At 52.8% G+C, this 20,414-nt stretch overlaps 3 protein-coding genes across 9 annotated transcripts; 2 read left to right on the top strand and 1 right to left on the bottom strand.

The window, feature by feature from the left end:
* The first annotated feature begins 35 nt into the window (after window positions 1–35).
* DXO (decapping exoribonuclease) lies at window positions 36–6,229 on the top strand. 6 transcript variants are annotated; one of them, XM_037035606.1, is made up of 8 exons: window positions 36–312; window positions 498–579; window positions 798–899; window positions 1,069–1,304; window positions 1,393–1,612; window positions 1,731–1,866; window positions 1,987–2,081; window positions 2,167–2,378. In XM_037035606.1, the coding sequence occupies exons 4-8, from the start codon at window positions 1,265–1,267 to the stop codon at window positions 2,315–2,317; spliced, it is 642 nt and encodes a 213-aa protein (XP_036891501.1). In that variant the 5' UTR covers window positions 36–312; window positions 498–579; window positions 798–899; window positions 1,069–1,264; the 3' UTR covers window positions 2,318–2,378. The 6 variants fall into 6 exon arrangements, with proteins under 6 accessions (XP_036891501.1, XP_036891499.1, XP_036891500.1 ...); XM_037035605.1 differs by adding an exon at window positions 2,399–6,229 and having other exon boundaries at window positions 218–312; window positions 498–899; window positions 2,167–2,253; XM_037035609.1 differs by having other exon boundaries at window positions 277–312; window positions 538–579.
* Window positions 2,423–13,958, bottom strand: SKIC2 (SKI2 subunit of superkiller complex). Its single transcript, XM_037035602.1, has 28 exons — window positions 13,879–13,958; window positions 13,698–13,801; window positions 11,248–11,357; window positions 11,033–11,150; window positions 10,821–10,935; window positions 10,650–10,724; window positions 10,307–10,360; window positions 10,004–10,194; window positions 9,709–9,837; window positions 9,351–9,496; window positions 8,840–8,986; window positions 8,627–8,711; window positions 8,337–8,443; window positions 7,888–8,034; window positions 7,712–7,808; window positions 7,334–7,546; window positions 7,137–7,247; window positions 5,668–5,898; window positions 5,160–5,297; window positions 4,866–5,003; window positions 4,638–4,742; window positions 4,191–4,338; window positions 3,972–4,098; window positions 3,629–3,839; window positions 3,381–3,491; window positions 3,085–3,303; window positions 2,760–2,900; window positions 2,423–2,665 (listed from the first exon to the last, which is right to left on the bottom strand). Exons 1-28 carry the CDS (start codon window positions 13,898–13,900, stop codon window positions 2,465–2,467), a joined length of 3,741 nt encoding a protein of 1,246 aa, XP_036891497.1. The 5' UTR covers window positions 13,901–13,958; the 3' UTR covers window positions 2,423–2,464.
* A 117-nt stretch (window positions 13,959–14,075) lies between these two features.
* NELFE (negative elongation factor complex member E) lies at window positions 14,076–20,319 on the top strand. 2 transcript variants are annotated; one of them, XM_037035674.1, is made up of 11 exons: window positions 14,076–14,231; window positions 14,650–14,732; window positions 16,345–16,414; window positions 16,497–16,642; window positions 17,132–17,206; window positions 17,293–17,330; window positions 17,516–17,805; window positions 17,919–18,063; window positions 18,199–18,253; window positions 18,498–18,600; window positions 20,150–20,319. In XM_037035674.1, exons 2-11 carry the CDS (start codon window positions 14,658–14,660, stop codon window positions 20,245–20,247), a joined length of 1,095 nt encoding a protein of 364 aa, XP_036891569.1. In that variant the 5' UTR covers window positions 14,076–14,231; window positions 14,650–14,657; the 3' UTR covers window positions 20,248–20,319. The 2 variants fall into 2 exon arrangements, with proteins under 2 accessions (XP_036891569.1, XP_036891570.1); XM_037035675.1 differs by lacking the exon at window positions 14,076–14,231 and adding an exon at window positions 14,239–14,351.
* Window positions 20,320–20,414: the final 95 nt, after the last annotated feature.

The following is a 20,414-nucleotide window of genomic DNA, read 5'->3' as shown; positions in this document are numbered from 1 at the left end:
GAGACTTGGCGGAGGGTAGGTCAGGCCCTACAGGGACAAGGGAGGTGTCCACCCGCCACCTCTCGCGCCCGGGCTGCGAGGCGCGGCGCCGACGCGGATTTCGCGGCCAGGCCGGTGCTGCTCCGCTGCCCCTGGGAACTCACGTCCCCGAAGCCTGGCAGTGCCGCGGAGCGCCGCGTAGTGACCGATTCCTGGTGCGAGGGGTTTGCCCGCCTCTGTCGCTGAGTGTTTGCGCTGTCGAGAGCCGAAAACCTCCTTGGCCTCCCTCGTCGACTTCGGGTGTACCTGCCGAGACGTCAACGCTCTGCGGAGGTGGGAGTTGAGTTTGGCGGGCTCGGAAGTAACCAGAGCCTTGATCTGAGCCCAAACACCCTTCCTAACCTCATCGCCTTGGTGGTAAAGGGGTAGGGCCATGGGTGCACCTGGCGGTGGTTCTGTTTGAGGGGCAGAAGCCAGACTCTCGCCTTCAGTCTTGACCCTGAGTCCCCATTCGCCAGGCTTCCGTTATAAAAGCGGAACTTTCCCCCCACCTCTCAGGATCTCATGGAGCCCAAAGGGACCAAGAGAGGAGCCGGGAAAGCAGAAGTAGCCGAACCTCTGAACAAATTCCCCCACCCAGCCCCTTCACTACCCACAGACCCTGCCCTCTACTTTGGGTCCTTTCCTTTTTACCGGCGCCCTTCCCAAATGGGCTGCTTCTCCCTGGATGCCCAACGCCAGTACCATGGAGATGCCCAAGCCTTGCGCTACTACAGCCCACCCCCCACCAATGGTCAGTGCCCCAACTTTGACCTCAGAGACGGATACCCTGATCGATACCAGCCCCGGGATGAAGAGGTCCGAGAAGGCCTGGACCACCTGCTACGCTGGCTCCTGGAGCACCGAAACCAGCTGGAAGGGTGAGCAGAGCACAGCACACAAGTAGATGCAGAGACCTGTACCTGGCCCCTAAAATTAGGAAAGCAAAGCTGGAAGGCATTCAGTCCTCTAAAGAAACTTCAGCTGTTCTTTGGGGGGAGCCATCTGAGCTACTGTTTTGTCAGAAATTCAGCCTCTTCTCTCTCTCAGGGGTCCAAGCTGGCTGACAGGGGCCATAGTGACATGGCGGGGGCACCTGACAAAACTGCTGACAACACCATATGAGCGTCAGGAGGGCTGGCAGCTGGCGGCCTCCAGGTTCCAGGGGACACTGTACCTGAGTGAGGTAGAGACCCCAGCTGCTCGAGCTCAGAGGCTTGCCCGGCCACCCCTCCTTCGGGAACTTATGTACATGGGTTACAAGTTCGAGCAGTACATGTGTGCAGGTGAGAGTTGCCCCAGCTCTGTAGCCCCCTCCTCCTTCCCCAGAGACCGAGAGCCCCCACCCCTGGTGCTGCTTCTCTCCCTGTGCAGACAAACCTGGAGGCTCCCCGGACCCCTCTGGGGAGGTTAATACCAACGTGGCCTTCTGCTCGGTGCTACGCAGCCGCTTGGGAAACCACCCTCTGCTCTTCTCAGGGGAGGTAGACTGCACGGACCCACAGGCCCCATCCCTACAGCCCCCCACCTGCTATGTGGAGCTCAAGACCTCCAAGGAGATGCACAGCCCTGGCCAATGGAGGAGTTTCTACAGGTTCAAGAGGAGAGTGGGCAGGGCAAGAGCTTAGAACTGACAGCTGGGGAAGGGACTTGGGGGAGGAAGATGGAGGTGGGGTCCCACCGACCCACCGACACGTCATCTTTCCTTACAGACACAAGCTTCTGAAATGGTGGGCTCAGTCATTCCTCCTAGGGGTCCCAAATGTTGTTGCTGGCTTCCGTAACCCAGAGGGTTTCGTCTGTTCCCTCAAGACCTTTCCCACCATGCAGATGTTCGAACACGTCAGGGTGAGGCAGTGGTGTCACAGCCCCAAGGCCAAGACCACAGGTCCAGTGTCCACGGCTGCATGTGCATTCCCCCCCCCTGCCCCCCCCGCTCATCTCTGCCTCCTCCTTTGCCCTCTCTAGAATGACCATGATGGCTGGAATCCCTCCGTGTGCATGAACTTCTGTGCTGCCTTCCTTAGCTTTGCCCAGAACACAGTTGTCCAGGATGACCCCAGGTGAGACATTCGGCTCTAACCCTTCCCTCTGGGTCCCAGAAGCCCAGCCTCCAGCCCTCGACTGGCAACTCCCTCTTCTCCTCAGGCTCGTCCATCTCTTCTCCTGGGAGCCTGGTGGCCCAGTCACAGTGTCTGAACATCGAGATGCACCCTATGCCTTCCTGCCCACATGGTATGTGGAAGCCATGACTCAGGACTTCCAATCGACCCCCAAGACACCATCCCCTAAAGACTGATACTTAAGGGCAGAGGCTGGTCCTATCTCTGTGGAGTTAAAGATATATCTCCAGGTGGTTCTCCCTGTTTTATCTCTTGAGCTGAGTCACCCTCAAGCACACACAGACAGTTTGCTGTTTTATTACCACTTTTTACATGGGAGTCATTCACTGAGTATAGAGGCTGGCTGCGAAGACAATGTCCCTCCGTAGCAGGGTGGCTGCTGTCTCCATCTTGGCACCTAACACAGGCTCGCCTACCAGGCGGGCTGCTCCCCGCAACGACCGACACATCTCGGCCAGGCGTTGGATGCAGCGGACCACCAGGCCCTCAGGGGTCCCCGAGAGCCCTGCCAACTCAGAGAAGGGCTGTGGGGGGAGCAGGGTAGGGATTGAATTTGATAAACCTGGGCAGCCTCTCCCCAACCAGCTGTCTGCAAAACCCCAAATCCTAGTTACTCACCATGCCCCGGGCCCACTCGTACACAACTCCAACAAGCCCAAAATTCAGCTCCCCTACAAATTCCTCCACTGTCTGGTTCAGGCCACAGGCCACCTGAACCTCACCAATCCGCTTGGCCACAGCCCGGACACGTTCCACTCCCTACGGATGGGGACGGACAGTTAAGAACCACCTTCCTGCTCCAGGATAAGGGAGGCTCAGATCAAGGAACAAGCCATTCCAGCTCTTAGGAGCACTCACCGGCTGGAGAGGTCACTTGGGGAAACCTGGGAGTGGGGACTGGGAATGTGCAGCCAGGGGAGGGAGAGGGGTGGGTGCCCCATACCTGTTTGAGGGTACTCGGGAGCTGCTCCCCCGTGTCCCCAGGGCTCTGGCAGACCAGGCCAGAGAGCAGGGCTGCAATCTCCTCTGGCCGCAGGGCACTCAGAGCGTTGTCAAACATGAGCTCGGTGAGGAGCAGCTCATGGCTGCTCATGGCACAAGCCACCCGCCCCGCCAGCTTCACTGTGCCTGCCTCGTCTACATAACCCAGAGTTTGGAGCACCTGAACAGAAGATGGTGGGTGTTAGGAGCCTGCTGCCCTCCCTCACTAGCCCTTTTGCCCCTACCCAACACTCTCACCTGTACTCGCTGGTGGTACTCAGGGAGCAGTAGCAATGACTGGTCTGACAGTAGGAAGCGCAGCCGCTCCATCTCCTTCTGTACCTGCATCCGCTCCCGCAGCTTCAGGTACTGTGGAGAGCCACAGGTAGGACTGGATTAGCCTTCCTCTCGCCCTCCACAGGGTCCTGAGAACCAAGGCTGAGATGGGGTGGGCAGCCTACAGGGGACCAGAGGAAAAGCTTTGAAGCTGGCATCCGGGGCCCCACCTGGGCAGGGAAACGGGGGCTGTGCACACACTGAGCCTCCCGGATCAGCTCCTCCAGCTTCCGGGCACGGAGCCCACCCTCAACCACTGATATATCTTTAAGCTGCAAATCGTTGACAGGGTCAAGGGTAGGGGGTCCTGCTGGATGGGCCTGAGATAGACGTAGCAGTTCCTGGACAGCAGTGGTCAAAGCAGCAGCAGGAGGATCCTGCCTGAGAAAGGAGTAGGTCCTGAGTCTTCTCTTCCATGAGAGCTCCCTTAGGCTGGGGGAAATGGCCCAACCACACCCCCCACTCCCCATAACACAGTCCCTCCCCAGGAAAACGGCTTCCCCAGCATCTAACTTAAACTTCAGTTGCTGCCTCTTGCTGAAGTCCTCCAAGATCTTCTCTCCGTTCACCCGGAGCACTTTGGTGGTGATGGCAGCCACGTCTCTGGGCTGAAGCTTGGCCACAGTGTGGTCACAGGGCCCTGTGAAAAGGGAAGATCAGGGTCAGGACTCACCATGACCCTGGTGTCTTGCCTGTACTGATGTTAGGAACCTGAACATCCACCCAACTCACCTTCAGGCAGGAACAGCTTGAATCCCACAAGGTCATCTGGGTAGGGCACACCTGAGGGGGCCAACCCCCTGTCCCGTGTGCCCTCAGACATGGGCTTATCACACAAGACCAGGGTTGTGAATGATCTGCCGGTAGAGTTTGAGGAGACCTAGGGGAAGTGGGAGACGCCAAGACAGGGCAATGTGAGGAGTGGACAACAAAATTAGAGACAGATCCCTACCTTCAGGCAGGGATCATGGAGCACCGTGCAGAGCCCACTGGTATAGACTGGTAACCAAGTCAAACATTCAGAGCAGACAGGGTGGGGGAGGGGTGTGTGGAGGAAGACAAGGAAGTAGGCATGGAGTGGTGGAGATGGGAAGGAAAGGATAGCAACGGGGAGAAAAGGAGAGCACAGCTGAGTGTGACCTTCCTTGCCCTCTGGGGCCCAGGTTCCCCTTGTGTTACCTGCAGGATCACACCCAGTGCATTGTGATGCTCCTGATTCTTCACAACCACCACCCTTCCGGTTGAGAGAGATTTCAGCCCATTCACAGACTCTATGGCACGTTGCTGAAGAGTGAGGATATGCACAAAAGGGATAAAGTGTCAGGGATGCTGGCATGGGAGGTTTGGGAATATCTGGCATGTCACCCTGTCTTCACCATCACCCCAACAACACACACACTGGCTCACCTGGATCAGGCTCCGGGTCTCTGTCAATTCCTCTCCCCAGATGTAATACTCGGGCAGGTCGACCAGTTGGCCAGTCAGGTCAGGTTCCTCTAAGGCCTCCAGTTTCCTGGTTAGTTCAGCTAGAGCCTGTTCATGGGCCTAAGCAGAGGTGGGGGCAAGTACAAAACAAGTTTCCAGGCTCAGTCTGCCACATCCTCACCAGCGCCCCACTGGCCTCTACATGCTCACCTCCTCCTCACCTGGCTTCCCTTGTCTGACACCCAGCCTAGTATACTGATCACCCTGACCCCTCACCTTGCTGTCCTTTCGGGACGGAAACTCAGAGAAACTCCTCTTCATCATGTCTTCCACCCGAAGGGCGTCCACCCGCAGCAGGTTGAGGATCATGGTGTATGTGAGACGGAACTGCGACTGCAGCTGTGACGGCTTACCCTGTGTGGGGGGAGTCGGGAGGGGGGACCAGGATGGGCCAACTGCCCCCAAGCCAGCCCTCTACAGACTGACTCTACCCTCAGCACAGACAGCCCCAGCTCTGGAACTGTGGGACCCCAGACAAACTGCCTGCTCACCTTCTCTGCAAACTAAGGGAACAAAACTAAATAATAGATTTGCAAAGGGCCTACTAGCTCTGTATTCACGGTAGGAAAGCTAAAGATGAGACTGGGTCTCACCCTTGGATTTGCTCACTCCACCTTGGCTTCTCCCAGGCAAAAGGGAGAAGCAGAAAGAAAGGAGAAGGGAAGGAGGTCAAAGAGAGAATCCAGCTGGGGCCCTCCAGCTTTCCTCATGCTGCCTGGCTCACCGTCATCATTCGGTGCAGGTCCACCATCTCGGGCACTCGGCCCTTGCAGAGCAGGATAACAGTGCCTGTGGGGTCCAGGCCCCTCCGGCCTGCCCTACCCGCCATCTGCACATACTCTCCCGGGAGCAGGTCCCGGAAGGTGGAGCCGTCGTGCTTGCGCATGGAGTCAAACACCACTGTTCGGGCCGGCATATTTACACCCATGGCAAAGGTCTCGGTGGCAAACAGGACCTGGGACACGGGAAAGAGAGGATCAGCAAAGGGGCTGCACACAAACCCCCAGCACACCTTCCTCTGTACCAGGGCTACCTGGCACAGTCCAGACAGTTAACTCGCAGAAGCCCATTTAACTCTCCAGGCAAAACTTCGGAGTGGGGACTCTCGTTTTCATTTTATTGATTTAGCTGCCTATTTATTTCTTTGCACCCCCACATCCCACTTCCATGCCCCCACTGTCTGTTACCCAATGTCTTTAAGGAGTATCTTTTCCTGTGAATATGCTGTTGCAAGTCGTCTTGTGTGCATGTAATTTGCAATTCACATTAAGGGCATTTATAGATCCCCTTGTTTCCTCACTTCTTTTCCCCCATGTCGTGTTTTCAGCATCCATCTGCATTCCTGTGGTTATTCCTAATCGCTTGCTTCCAACTACAGCAGGACACTCTGTGGGGTGCCTGCCCTATGGCCACCTACCTGCTCTCCCAGTGAAGGGCACCTCAGGACCACCACCAACACCCTGCCACAAGACTAGAGCCAACAAAGGAAGAGCAGACACATTCCACTGTGGATCAGGATAAGAACTCCTTTGTGGTTTATACTCAGGAATGGAATTGAGGACCAAAGAGTTTGTTGTCCCTACCTAAAGAATGCCAGGGCACACCCCAGACTGGCCACCCCTGTGCGAGAGTTCCTGTCATCCTGTACAGGCAGACCTCGCTTATTGCATTTCACATACTGCACTTTAATCAACACGGAGGCAAGACCCTCCACCAGCATAAAAATTACAATTTGCTGAAGGCTCAGGAGATGGTGAGCATTTTTTAACAGTATTCTCTAATTAAAGTATGTATATTGCTTTTAGATATAATGCTCCTGTACCCTTACAAACCACAGTACAGTGTAAACACAACTTTCACATGTACTGAGAAACCAGAGACTCACTTTAACGAGGTATTCAGTCTGTGGCGGTCTGGGACCAAACCCGCAGCAACTCCTAGGCCTGCCTGTCGTCCCCTGTGGCTTTGGTGATACTTGGCATTAGCCAGTTCCCTAAGTTTTATCAGTTTAATCACTGTGAAGTCTTATAAGTATTTCAATTTGCATTTTTCTGCTAACTTATATGCTTGCTAGCTTTTTGGGTTTCTCTTCTGAATGCATCCTCATTTTAAGATGGGAAACATAAAGTTCAGGGAAATTAAGTAATTTGCAAAAGATCTCGCAGTGAGGACGGAGCAGGGCAGCGCGTGCACCTTGACCAGGCCGCGGCTGAAAAGCATCTCCACGATCTCCTTGAGGATGGGCAGGATGCCACTGTGGTGCACGCCCAGGCCTCGGTGCAGGAGCTCTGACATGTGCAGGACCTGCAGGTAGCCAAGAGCCCATGGTCAGGGGTAGGGGCGTGGAGTGCAGCACCCATTCCCACTGGTTTCCAGTGCCCCCTCCATACCTGGGGCAGCTGGCGGTCAGAGCCACGGAGGCGAGCAAGGCAGCGCTGTAGGAAGAGGTGAATCTCGCTCTTCTCTGAGCTTGTGGTGAGGTCAAGGGAGGTGAGGCCCGCAGCCTGCTCGTCACAGCGGCCCCGGGAGAAAGTGAACACCACCACAGGCAGCTGTGCACGGCGGCGGAGGGAAGCGAGGAGGGACAGGTACACACCTCGGTCCTGGGGAAGTGCAAAGGGACAGAGGTGGAGTCCCTGAAGCAGTGGGGGCCAAAGCGGGGGCCAATTAAAGACTGTCAGGCTGGGGGACACTCAAAGCTCAAGTGCAATCCCAGGAGATGAGGAAAGAGACAAGTGATGACAGGTGCGAAGCCTGCTGGTTCTAACCTGTGCTGGGCCCCCCTGATGCGTGGGCTGCTTGGCCCCAAAGGTCTGAGAGTGTTTGCTCATCCTCTCCTTCTTGGCCTCCACAGCTGCATAGTACCTGAGGTACACAGAAGGTGGCTGTCACAGTCACACCCGGCCAGGCCCAGCCCTGACTCTTCCCTGCACCCTCAGCTCACCCCTTTGTATGGAAGGCGCCTTGGGAGTCCAGCAACAGGAAGAGTTCATCCTGAGTCTTGGGACTGTTCCCCGTAAAGAGATAATGCTCTAGGGGGACGGGGCGGGTGACAGTACTGATCACGTAGATCTGACGACGCTTCAGTCGTCTGAGTGGGAAGGGAACAGTCGGTCAGAGATGGGAGTGTGGGAGGAACAACCCACATGCCCACCCACCTTCCTGCTTCTGGACTCACCCGGTCTTTTCTGAGAGCCAGACTGGAAGGCTGTCATATCTCTCAGCATGCAAAGTAGTCTGGGCCCAAGTGGGCCATGTTCCCCAGCCCTCCCCCCTCCCCCTCCCCCCCCCAAGGTCTGACCGCTCTTTATACTGTGGCAGTCTTCACCCCCTACCCCAATCAAGGAAGACTACAGCCTCTTTCACCCAAGTACCCCAGGACACACATCTCACCCAATCCAATCAGCAAATTCAAGGGCGTTGGGAACAGTGGCACTCAGAAGGATTACGGAGACATGTTCGGGGAGCATGATAAGCACCTCCTCCCACACGACCCCACGCTGCACACACAGAGAGAAGACAAGTCATGGGTGGCTCTGAAGGGCTGCCCTTCTGCTCCTAGGCTCCCATGGAGGGCAAAGAAGACAGTAATGTTTCAGGGTGTGTGGAAGAGGGAGCTGCTGAACTAGTCCCACAGGAAAGGGTTCCTGGGTGCAGGGCCCTATGGACCTCACGCCCCTTACCTCGGCATCGTTGATATAGTGAACCTCGTCAAAGATGACCCACTCCAGGTCCCGGATGACATCTGAGCCACTGTAGAGCATGGAGCTGAGGAGAAGAGACTGAAGGCTGACTCCCCAGTGGCTCCTGCCTCCACCAACTCAGCCAACATGCTCTCCAGAACAGCTTCACCTTCCTGACCAAAAATCTACCCGTCTTGAGTGCCCATCTCTCACCGAAGGATCTCTGTCGTCATGATGAGGCAAGACGCCTCTGAGTGCAGCTGTACATCCCCAGTGAGCAGCCCCACGTCCCCAAATGTGTTTCGGAAGTCTCGGAACTTCTGGTTACTCAGAGCCTTGATAGGCGAAGTGTAGATGGTGCTGAGAAGAGGGTGTGAAGTGAGCCAGTCTCTCCATACAGACTGTGGTCAGCACCTCCTCTCCCACCCTGAGCCCTCCCAGCAGCATGCCACAGAGCTCAGGGGCCCCCATTCTGCACCCAAACTGCCCTCATTCTCCTTCATGACATGGTCCCAGGAAAATTCTGTCCCACATCCCCTTCCTGAACTAAATCCACACAGGTTATTCTTCTAAACTCTCTCCCCACACCTTCTCATTTCTTCCCACATCTCAGTTCCTCCCCCAAATATCCCAACTAAAAGATGAGGTAAAGACGTGGGAAGAGACGAGATTTGGAAAGGATGCAGGAGAAAGTGGGGATGGCTGAGGAAGGGGAACGCTGTACCGTGTCATGTGCTTCTGGGCAAGGGCAATGGCGTATTCGGCCACAACTGTCTTCCCTGCGGATGTGTGAGCTGCCACAAAGACTGAGTTGTGCCGTTCCAAGTGCAGGATGGCCTGTTTCTGGAATACATCAGGCTCAAATGGCCACTGTGGGAGAGAGAAATGGATGGGGACTAAAGAAGGAAGCGGGGAAGGGCCTTCCTACCTCTCATGGGGCATGCAGGGCAGTGGGGAGAAGGCCAGAGTGAGGCGAGGCTGGGACTGAGGTCCAAGACTGCCTGGAATGCATCTGGCCTCTGGTGAGGAGAGGAGACAAGACAGTGGGCTGGGAGTGGAATGTGAGGACAGCACCACACTACCTGGAAGGCTGGCTGGGGGATGAGGCGGTAGAAATCACCAACAGGGGTGGTGACATCCACAGGAATGGCCCACTGCTCCTGAGAAAGGGTTTTGGGGGGCTCTAGGGAGGATGCAACTGTGGAGGCTTCCTGGAAAAGTAAGGGGTAGGAGTGATAAAGATATAGCCAGAAAGCTCTCCATTACCACTCCTCCCAAAAGATGCTCTGGTCATCCCCATAGATCCAACCAAGCCAACCCACCCTCCTGGTGGCAAGGCACCCTTCTTTCTTATTTTGACCGCTCACAGGCACCAACCTTCAACACTAGGTCCTCCAAGCTGCTTGCTCGGGCCAAGGGAGCACTACAGGGAGAGACTGTAACAGTGTTCCCTCTGGTACCTCCTGGCTGTCCCACTGCCTCCCTCTCACCTTCATCGCCGCCACCCAGATCCAGGGGCTCTAGCAGACGGCTGAGGCTGAGCAACCCAGGAGCTGGAGCTGGGTAATCTGAGGAGCAAGGCGAAACGGGAGTTTCGATCTTGCCTCTGACCGGTCATGCCCACCTCTGTTCTATAGGAGAAGGGCACCACATCTCCTATACCCCCATCTCAAAACTCACCCTTTGGTGCAAAGTCCACACCTTTCTTGAAGCCAGGTGGAACAGTAAGAAGAGCTGGAGAACAGAGACAGAGAAGGTTAGGCCCACTGCACACTATTGTACAGGTCATACGTTACATAAACCTAAAGGGCACCATTCACTGTATAGGCTTTGTAGCTGGGGACAGCTGTAATAATTTGCCAACAAATAACAGTAAAAGTTGTTATGAAAGAGGGACCTTTTTCTAATTTGCTCAAAGGTAGGGAAGGACTAGCAGCAGCCCAGTGATGGGCCTGGGCCCCTCATCCTCAAGACCCAAGCTTGGAGCCCTGCCTCCTAAGGGTCCATCTTGGTACCACCTCACCTGTGTCAAAGTCTATCTCCTCTTCAGCTTCCTCCCGAGTGCTCAGATCTGTCATGGTGGGCTCATCCATTCCACCTGGGAGAAGTCAGACACATACGGATTCATGAGGGGTGATCCTTCCCTGGAGACGGAGAGCTCCCTCCCCTACAATCTCATTTCCACAAGAGTCACCTGGCCAGAAAGGGTATTGTGTTGGATTCCCCCACAGGGACTGGGAGATGGGTCCTGGTGGCCGGCGAAGAGATAATGAGGTCGTGGCCGACAGGTCTGTATTCTCCAGCAAGACCTGAGGCAAGAGATCAGAGCCCCAGTGAGGGTGATCTTGCCTCTGACCCTGACCCTCCTTTTCCCAACTCTGCTTCTAATGGCCCCTGATCTCTTACCTCCTTGTAGCCTAGTATGCGGCCTGTGGTTGGGTGTCTTTGGGCTTGTAGGTCAGAGGGGACTGGGGCCCCCAGTGCAGCAAGGAGAGACCAGGGATCCACCTTCCTCTGCCATTTTCTGGAGAAAAGGAAGTGGTTTCCAAATCTTCTTTCTCGTCTGTCTCAGCTTCCTTTAGGGGCCCATCTCCCCAGTCCAAGCCCCTCCAGACCCTCACCGAGCTGAGTGTTCCAGGCCATGCAGAGGCAGCCAGGCTGGATTTGACAGAAACAATTGCTCTGCTTCTTGCTGAAGATCTGGGGCACAGGGAAGGAGGCTGTGAGGAAGCTGGAACAAGGGCAAGATGAGAGAAAGTGATGGGACTCATGTTTAGATCAGGCATGGTAGATGTCCCGGACAGACGAGGACAATCAAAGGGGAGCAATATTTTCCAAAGGCTGTAAAGCTTTACAGGACAAATGGCCTGCTACTGAATTGCCACAGGCACTGGTTAATAATACAGATTTCAGGACTTCCGCCAAGATGGAGGCGTAGGTGGAAACACTGTACCTTCTCCTACAACCAAGTTTGAATACAAAGAAGGTTTAGTAAACAAAGACGCAGCCAAAGAACAGAAAATTGAACAATACGGAAGTCCAACAACAATGAACCGTTCAACCCGGAAGGTAAGAGGGGCAGAGCCAGCAGCGGAGCAGGGTGGGGCAGGAAGGATCCCCAGACCCAGGCGACCAGGCAGCCGAGGTAGCAGTGCGGACCAGTGAGGGAGTGGGGCAGGCTGACGGCGGTCACACATTCGCGTGCAGATAAACCAGCAGGGGAGTGAGCAGTGAGACAGACTGCGCAGGCCCCAGAGGGCAAACCCTGACCAGGGTCACACATTCACACTTAGGGAGACAGACCATGAGAGCCCCGGGGGTGGGAGGCGGCAGAGGGGACTGCCATTGCTTTCCTTTGATCCCGCCCCCACATACAGCATCACAACCCAGCGACTGAGTGGCCTAGCCCTGGTGAACACCTAGGGCTCTGCTCCTCATACCTAACAGGCATGAACAGTCCAAAATATGGCTCAAGAAGAACTCAAAGCCCCAGAGTCGATAACTCTAAGCAACCAGGAAATAGCGAACCTCTCAGATGAACAACTCAAGACACTGGTGATCAGGATGCTCACAGAACTGGTTGATTATAGCCACAAATTAGAGGAACATATGAAGGCTAAACTAATTGAAATGAAGAGAAATGCACAGGAAACCAATAGTGATGGAAAGGAAACTGGGACTCAAATCAATGGAGTGGACCAGAAGGAAGAACAAAACATCCCACCAGAAAGGAATGAAGAAATGAGAATTCAAAAAACTGAGGAGAGGTTTAGGAACCTTCAGGACATCTTGAAACGTTCCAATATCCGAATTATAGGGGTACCAGAAGGGGAAAAGAAACAGCCACAAGTGGAAAACTTCTTTGAACAAATAATAAAGGAGAACTTCCCCAGTCTGGCAAAGGAAATAGACTTCCAGGGAATCCAGGAAGCTCAGAGAGTCCCAAAGAAGTTGGACCCAAGAAGGAACACACCAAGGCACATCATAATTACATTAGCCAAGACTAAAATGAAGGAGAGAATCCTAGAAGCAGCAAGCGATAAGGGACAGTCACCTACAAAGGAGTACCCATCAGACTGTCAGTGGATTTCTCAAAAGAGACCTTACAGGCAAGAAGGGGCTGGAAAGAAGTATTCCAAGTCATGAAATCCAAAGACCTACAGCCAAGATTGCTCTATCCAGCAAAGCTTTCATTTAGAATGGAAGGACAGATAAAGTGCTTCTCAGATAAGATCAAATTCAAGGAGTTCATCATCACCAAGCCCTTATTATATGAAATGTTAAAGGGACTTATTTAAGAAAAAGAAGATGAAAAATAGGAACAGTGAAAGGACAGCAAACTCACAGTTATTAACAACCACACCTAAAACAAAAGCAAACCAAAAGGACAGCTAGATCAGGAGTAGAACCATAGAAATGAAGAACACATGGAGGGTTAGCAACAGGGGAGTGGGAGGAGGAGAAGGGGGGAGAAGGTACAGAAAATAGCAGAGACAGTAGGTAGAAAATAGATAGGGGGAGGGCAAGAATAGTATGGGAAATATAGAATCTAAAGAACTCGAGACACGTGGCCATAAACTAAAAGGGGGGATGGTGGGGGAGGAGTGTACAGGGTGGACGGGAATGAAGGGGGGAATAGAACAACTGTAATAGTATAATCAATAAAATATATTTTAAAAAATAATACAGATTTCAGATTTCAGAATCTGGGGCTGGACCTAAGAATTTGTATTTTAAAAAAGCTCCCCACCCCTCACTAATTATGAGACACACTTAAATTTGAGAATCACTGGCTTTAGGAAAAAGGGTCCCAGACCTAAAGAGGAAGAGTCAGGAGCTCAAAGGCTAGCATCTCAGCCACCAATGAGATGAGAAAAGATATCCCTGGCGCTCCCTGCTAGTCCTCATGGGGGCTCTGACCCACAGCAGGTCCACTACTAGCCTGGAGTCTGTCCTGCACCAGTCCAGGCCCGGATGACAGGTGTCCAGAGAGAAAAGTGGGTCATGCTAGATATTACCATAAGGTTTTAAGCTTCATGCGGGTCAGACGTTAGGGTCAAAAGTCACTTACGGTGCTCTCTGGAGCCCCAGGTATATTGAGCAGCTCCCAGCGCCCACTGCATCCCAGCTCCACAGCCCGAAGAGGCAGGTCCAAGGGATCTGGGGGAGGTAGCACTACGAAAGAAAGATCAGAGGTCAGAAGTCAAGGGTTGATTCCTGTCTATTCCTTTGTCCCACCCCCTTCCCCTCACCTAGTCGCTCCCTCTCCATCATCTTGGAGCCACTGCTGTCGCCCCGCAGCTGGGAAGTGCAGCAGGGAGCCTGGAGCTAAGCCCCGCCCCCCCAAGGGCGGAAGTGAAGGCAACTTCCGACACACACACACACACACACACACGCACGCACGCACGCACGCGCGCGCGCGCCGCTCCGAGTGAGGATAAATGCTACCGAAGGGCTGCCTTAAACCGGTAGAAGGTCGGGCGGAAGTGCCTTGGCCTCGGTTACCACTTTTTCCGCCCGTAGTACGTCATCGCTCTGAGCCAGCGATCTGCTGCCAGCGCGGGCTCCGCGCTAAACCTTGGGCCCGGGTTGACACCCCCCTCAAGTAAGGCGTTCTTTTTCTCACCCTTCGTCCCTATTTTGTCCGAGCTCCTTTCTCCCTTCTTCTCTTTTTCGTTGCTCTGAGAGCGCTGCGCGGGTTCCACTGTCTCCTCTGCAGTTCGGGGTTAGTTGCCATACTAACCCCACTGGGGACTGGGGGCTTTTGCTGCCATCATGTTGTCAACGGAGAGGGTGACAACGGTCCACGTAGTGCCCCAAGCCGCTGGTGCCCGTGATTCCTAGAGAGGAAGGAATGCTGATTGACCCCCACGAGGGGAGGCCTGGACGGCAGCCTAGCTTAAGCAAGGGGTAGGGAGAAGAGATATACAGGAGTAAGCAGGCCCGGAGGGCTGGGGTTGGGTACAGTGGACCCTGGGTGGTGACAGTGGAGAAAGATGTCTTAGGCCCTGCCCCTGAACCAGGAGCCACCATGTTGGTGATACCCCCTGGACTGAGCGAGGAGGAGGAGGCTCTGCAGAAGAAGTTCAACAAACTGAAGAAAAAGGTGAGGGAGTGTGCGGGCGCCTGGCCCAATCTTTCACAGACTCTACACTCTGAGACCACTTGGGGTGAGTGTGAGGGATGGAGGGTTCTTCTGGAGACTGTCACCTCTCAGTGTAGCTTCAGAGGTGGGCTAGCGTCTTGTTGTGTTTTTTGTCTCTTTTCTTCTCAGTTTGCCATGGAGTTGTCTCCCTTCCCCACGGTTTTTATTACCACCTAAAAGCTGGTGATCCCCAGGTTAGGTTTTTCCAGTTCCATCTGATGTCTTGCTAATAAACTTCACCTATCCAAAATAAAGCTATCATCTTCCTATTTTAATCTAGTTCCTTTTTAAAAAATCTTCCAAATACAAACTGACCACATTCAATCCTCTTGTATGTTTGGAATAGAAAAATCTTAGCTCTGACTTCTCTATTTGCATACCTAAACATTTGCCAAGTCTTCTTGATTCTTTCTTGAAAGTAATTCCTCCTGTTTACTTTTTCCTGTGTATTCCATACGTCAGGTCTTTGTTGACATTCACTTAGACTGTTGTAACGGTCTCTAAGCATGTTCCTTAGTGGGTTTTTTTTTAAACAGACTTTTTCATCCTTTTAAAAATGATCCGTTGAGCCCTGGCTGGTGTAGCTCAGTGGATTGAGCACGGGCCAATCGCGGTTCGATTCCTAGTCAGGGCACATGCTTGGGTTGCAGGCCAGTTTCCAGCAGGGGCCAGTTCCCTGCAGGGGATGCACGAGAAGCAACCATACATTGATGTTTCCTTCCTCTCTCCTTCCTTTCCCCTCTAAAGATAAATAAATAAAATATTTAAAAAAAAGAAAGAAAAAAAATGATCCGTTGAAAACACAAGATTCTGTCCTTTTTCTCCAAGCCCTTTAAGTGTCTATAGAACAAAGCCTTAAGTTGGCATCACTTTTTAGTAACACAGAACTATTCTGTGTTATAGGAACACAAAACATACATTCCAAAAGCCTTCTTATCTCTGCATTTTTGCCACCCTGTTTTCTTTGTTTGAAATGCCCCCTTTTCTCAGTCTTTGTTGTGCAGATTCTACCCAGGGTCCAGTTTAATAGCCATTTGATATCAGAAAATTTTACTTGCTCTCAAGTAGTTTTCACCTCTTATAAACATTCTTGGCAATTTAATCTAGTCATTTCATTTTTCAGGTTGTAAGCTTCTTGAGGGGGAGAGGAACTGTGTCTCATACTTTTGTATATCCCTGTTATAAAGTAATGAATGGCGTGTCCAGCTAAATATACAGGGGATGGATGGAGGAAGCCCCTAAGAGAGACACATAAGCTTATACTTACTTGCAGCTTATAACCTGCGGCTCTGGTCCATGATTGAGCTCCTTGTCTTCACCTTCAAAAACATGATACTCTGGAAAGCCCCTGGATGTCATGGTTCAGATAGCTTAGGTATCGCTGGCACTGTAGATGGTCTGGGGGACCATATGTAAGAGGCAGGGCTGCCTCAGTGAACCACTCCATGGGCACCATCTGCATTGTTTTCTCTCAGAACAGTGGGCCCTGGAATGAGGTGCCCAGGAACCTTGGGAAAGGATCTGGTCAGGCACTGGCCCTCACCAACCCCTTTCTTCTCATTCTTGTTCCCAGAAAAAGGCATTGCTGGCCCTGAAGAAGCAAAGTAGCAGCAGCACAGCTAGCCAAGGCGGTGTCAAACGCTGTAAGTGATAGGAAATGGGGAGCATGGGGGCTGATCTTTCTCACACCTGCCCAACATAATGCCTCTTTCCCTCACCACTCAGCACTGTCAGAGCAGCCTGTTGTGGACACAGCCACTGCAACAGAGCAGGCAAAGCAGCTGGTGAAATCAGGAGCCATCAGTGCCATCAAGGCTGAGACCAAGAACTCGGGCTTCAAACGTTCTCGAACCCTAGAGGGGAAGTTAAAAGTAAGCACAAGCAGAAAGCTTGTTTAGGGAACCCTTGACTTCAGAGGGCGTCCCTCCAAGTTAGAATGGAGGTAGGTTTGGGGGGAAGTAATGCCTTGTTCAATCACAGGCAAATTGCTCTATGGCTCTGAGCTGCAGGTTGCTTATCTGACAAGTGAGGAACATGGGTGACTCCTGCACTGTCCACTCTGCTCATTCTATGACTCTAATCCATGAATTGGAGCTCGTGGATTGTGTTCTCAGGAGTTAGACAGGCTGAAATGTCATCAGGTTCAAGAAATGTGTAGATAAACTAAATACTTTGAGGAGATATTAGGGTCATTTATTTAAAATACCATATAATCAAATAAGGAAAGTACAAAGGAATTAAAAGAAAAAAAGAAGATAGGCCAGAGGAAGCTGAGGAGGTGAGGGAAGAGGAATCCCCTGCGTCCCACCGGTAGACAACCTCCTGCTCCCATGCTGAGGTAGATCTCTACCACCTTCTAGGACCCCGAGAAGGGGCTAGTCCCCACTTTCCAGCCATTCCAGAGGAGTGTATCTGCCGATGACGAGCTGCAGGAGGTAACTGTCCCTAATCCTCTATCCCTGAGGGTTCCCACCTGCCAGCAACTAGACTGGTCTTAACTGAAACTTGGTCTCTTTTTCAGTTGTCCAGACGTCCCCAAAGGAAATCTCTGTATGAGAGGTTAGCAATTTACAGATAGGACTGGGTCCCAACAGGTGGCGGTGGGAGGGCCTTACCATGTTCTCAGGAGGTAGGGGGCTGGAATGGAAGGAGGTGAGGCTGGAGAGGGAGTATTGGGTCTCCACAGGATCTGGGAAGACAAGGTAAAGGCCCCCTTTGATCATCGTTGCCTCTCTTTTTCCTAGCTTTGTGTCTTCTAGTGATCGGCTTCGGGAACTGGGGGCAGATGGGGATGAGGCAGAAGTCCCAGGGGCTGGTGATGGCCTCCCTCGAAGCTTTGACTGGGGCTATGAAGAACATGGTGGTGCCCGCTCCTCAGTCTCCCCTCCCCGAAGCCGCAGCCGGGACCGCAGTCGTGAGCGGAACCGGGACAGGGACCGAGACAGAGACCGGGACAGAGACCGGGACCGGGACCGGGACAGGGACAGAGACCGGGACCGGGACCGGGACAGAGAACGAGAGGGCCTTTTCCGCAGTAAGTTGGTTTGGCTAGTGAAAAAAGTGACCTCAGATAGAATTTAAGTGGCTCCAACTAAAGCTCGCTCTTAAATTGGAGGGTGAGACATGGTACATCTTCTGATCCCACAGGATCCGACTCATTCCCAGAACGCCGGGCCCCTCGCAAGGGGAATACTCTCTATGTGTATGGGGAAGACATGACACCCACCCTCCTCCGTGGGGCCTTCTCTCCCTTTGGAAACATCATTGACCTCTCCATGGACCCACCCAGAAAGTAAGGATGACAGTCAGGCCAAACGATGAGGCCCAGGAGGAGGCCAATATGTCTCCAGCGGCCTACGAGCACAGGGTTGGCTGGGTTCAGAAGAGCTCATAACCCCTCTACTAACCCTGTTTTCTCTCATCCCAGCTGTGCCTTCGTCACCTATGAAAAGATGGAGTCAGCAGATCAGGCCGTTGCTGAGGTTGGGATTTCCCAGATCGTTCCTCCCACCCCTCCTGCCATCCTCATGCTTTCTGTTTAAAGTGCTGGGAGCCAGGAGGAAATCGTTTCCTCTTGACAGAATAGTATCTCCCTACTCACACAGGAAACCTTATATTCTCAGATTCCTGCTCAGTCTACTCCTAGGATGGAAACTCATGGAAATCCTCCTTTGGTTTGTCTGTAATGTTCCCCCATCCTCTGCCCCCCACCCCCTTCGTCCCCAGCTCAACGGGACCCAGGTGGAGTCTGTGCAGCTCAAAGTCAGCATTGCCCGCAAACAGCCCATGCTGGATGCCGCCACTGGGAAGTCAGTCTGGGGCTCCCTCGGTAAGAACAGGAGTTCTGCTCCCACATCCTATCCCCCACCTCCCACACCTTTTGTTTCCCTGCATGTCCCCGTGTTCTCTAGAGGTCAGGATTTGTGGGAGGCTATGGGAATGGGAAGGAGAGTGGGCAAACTCTCTGTCAGTTGGAAATAGGAGAAAGGGGTTCAAAACAACTTCTAATAACTGGACAGGGAAGATGTGGAAGCAGGTCAAGAGGAAGATGAACATTTCGGGTGGCCTTGTTCATTTTGAGATGAAGCATAATAGGTTTTCTAAAATAAGCATTTAGAATAGGGATGTGGAACTCAGGCATGAGGTGAGAAATGAAAACAGATTAGTCATTTGTATCTCATGGTGGCTGCAAAATGACAGTATCGTTGGGGAGGAAAAAATGGCCTAGGACTAGGATTGGGAAATGCACAGGGGATATGGTAGGAAGCAGGGTTGTGTTGCTCGTACCCCACCCGTCCCAGCTCTTCTGCATGTTAGGCTGAAGTTGATGGAGGATAGTATGGAGAAGACGTGATGCCCGCCTTCCTCTGTGGGGCCTTCTGTCCTTTTGGAAACACTGATACCAGGTGGGGCCAGGGCTGGGAGCAGCACCAGGGGGACCTGGGCCACTGAAACCAAAGGACACCAGCTTTGAGGAGGGCATGGTCAGCAGTGTCGGGGTACAAAAATCCAAGAGATGGGAGTTGGTGTGGGGGGTTCACTCTAGTCCCAGAGTGGCAGGGGTAGAATCCTTGGAGATGGAGTGAAGACAGAGACACACTGGATACAGGGAGGAAAGAGAAAGGGGAAGGAAAGCTCAAGGCTCAAGCAAGAATGCTTAGGGCCAGAGCCACCCCAGAGTGAGTTCTCCTGGTAGGGAGAGTAGCGTTTCTCAGTGTGAATAACCGACTTTAGCTGAAATAGGTTTTCCTGACAAAAGAGTGGACAAAACAAGGGGTTCAGAGCAAGAGTGGCCTTCCAGATAAAGGACCAACATATCAACAAAGGGCTATAGAGATTTTCTTTTTTAAAGATCGTATTTATTTTTAGACAGAGGGGAAGGGAGGAAGAAATAGAGGGAGAGAAACATCAATGGGTGGTCGCCTCTCGCACATCCCCTACTGGGGACCTGACCCGCAAGCCGGGCATGTGCCCTGACTGGGAATCGAACCAGTGACCCCTTGGTTTGCAGGCTAGCACTCAATCCAGTGAGCCACGCCAGCCAGGGTGAGATTTTCTAATTTTTAATTTTTGATGTACTAAATAAAAGCACTAAGTAAGCGCCATTCACATGTGTCAACAATAACATTTGGGAATTTTCTAAGAACAAAACATTTGTTACAGTATCCCCCTGTGCCAAGATAGCAGGGTAATACTCTGCCCTGTGATGATTTGGCAGCCACTAGCCTAAGGGGCTAAAAGGAGACAGGCCATCCCAACCACCAGAGGGCAGCATAGAAACTAGGCTTCCAGGAGTCAGGCCAGGAGCGAGGTCAGATTGGGCCTAGGGTCTCACCAACGCTCTCCTGGCCTTAACTAATCCTTTCCTTCCAACCTAGCTGTCCAGAACAGTCCTAAGGGTTGCCACCGGGACAAAAGGACCCAGATTGTCTACAGTGATGATGTCTACAAGGAAAACCTTGTGGATGGCTTCTAGTTACAGAGCTGGATTTCTTGTGCCTCGTCTGCCCCAACACTGGTCTCAGTAAAACACTGAGGTGGAAGCTCACCATCTCCCTCAGCCTCTGGTTTTTCAGCACTTGGGATTGCGGTTGGACCTTTAAAAACGGCTCTTTGATTTGATTTGCTTTGTAACAAGGTGGC

Source organism: Sturnira hondurensis, unplaced genomic scaffold, assembly GCF_014824575.4.
Source record: "Sturnira hondurensis isolate 20B ecotype Veracruz unplaced genomic scaffold, ASM1482457v3 Scaffold0022542, whole genome shotgun sequence".
In the NCBI taxonomy this organism is placed as follows: domain Eukaryota; kingdom Metazoa; phylum Chordata; class Mammalia; order Chiroptera; family Phyllostomidae; genus Sturnira; species Sturnira hondurensis.
Note: the sequence above shows the minus strand (reverse complement) of the source record. Positions and strands in the feature narration are given on the sequence as shown.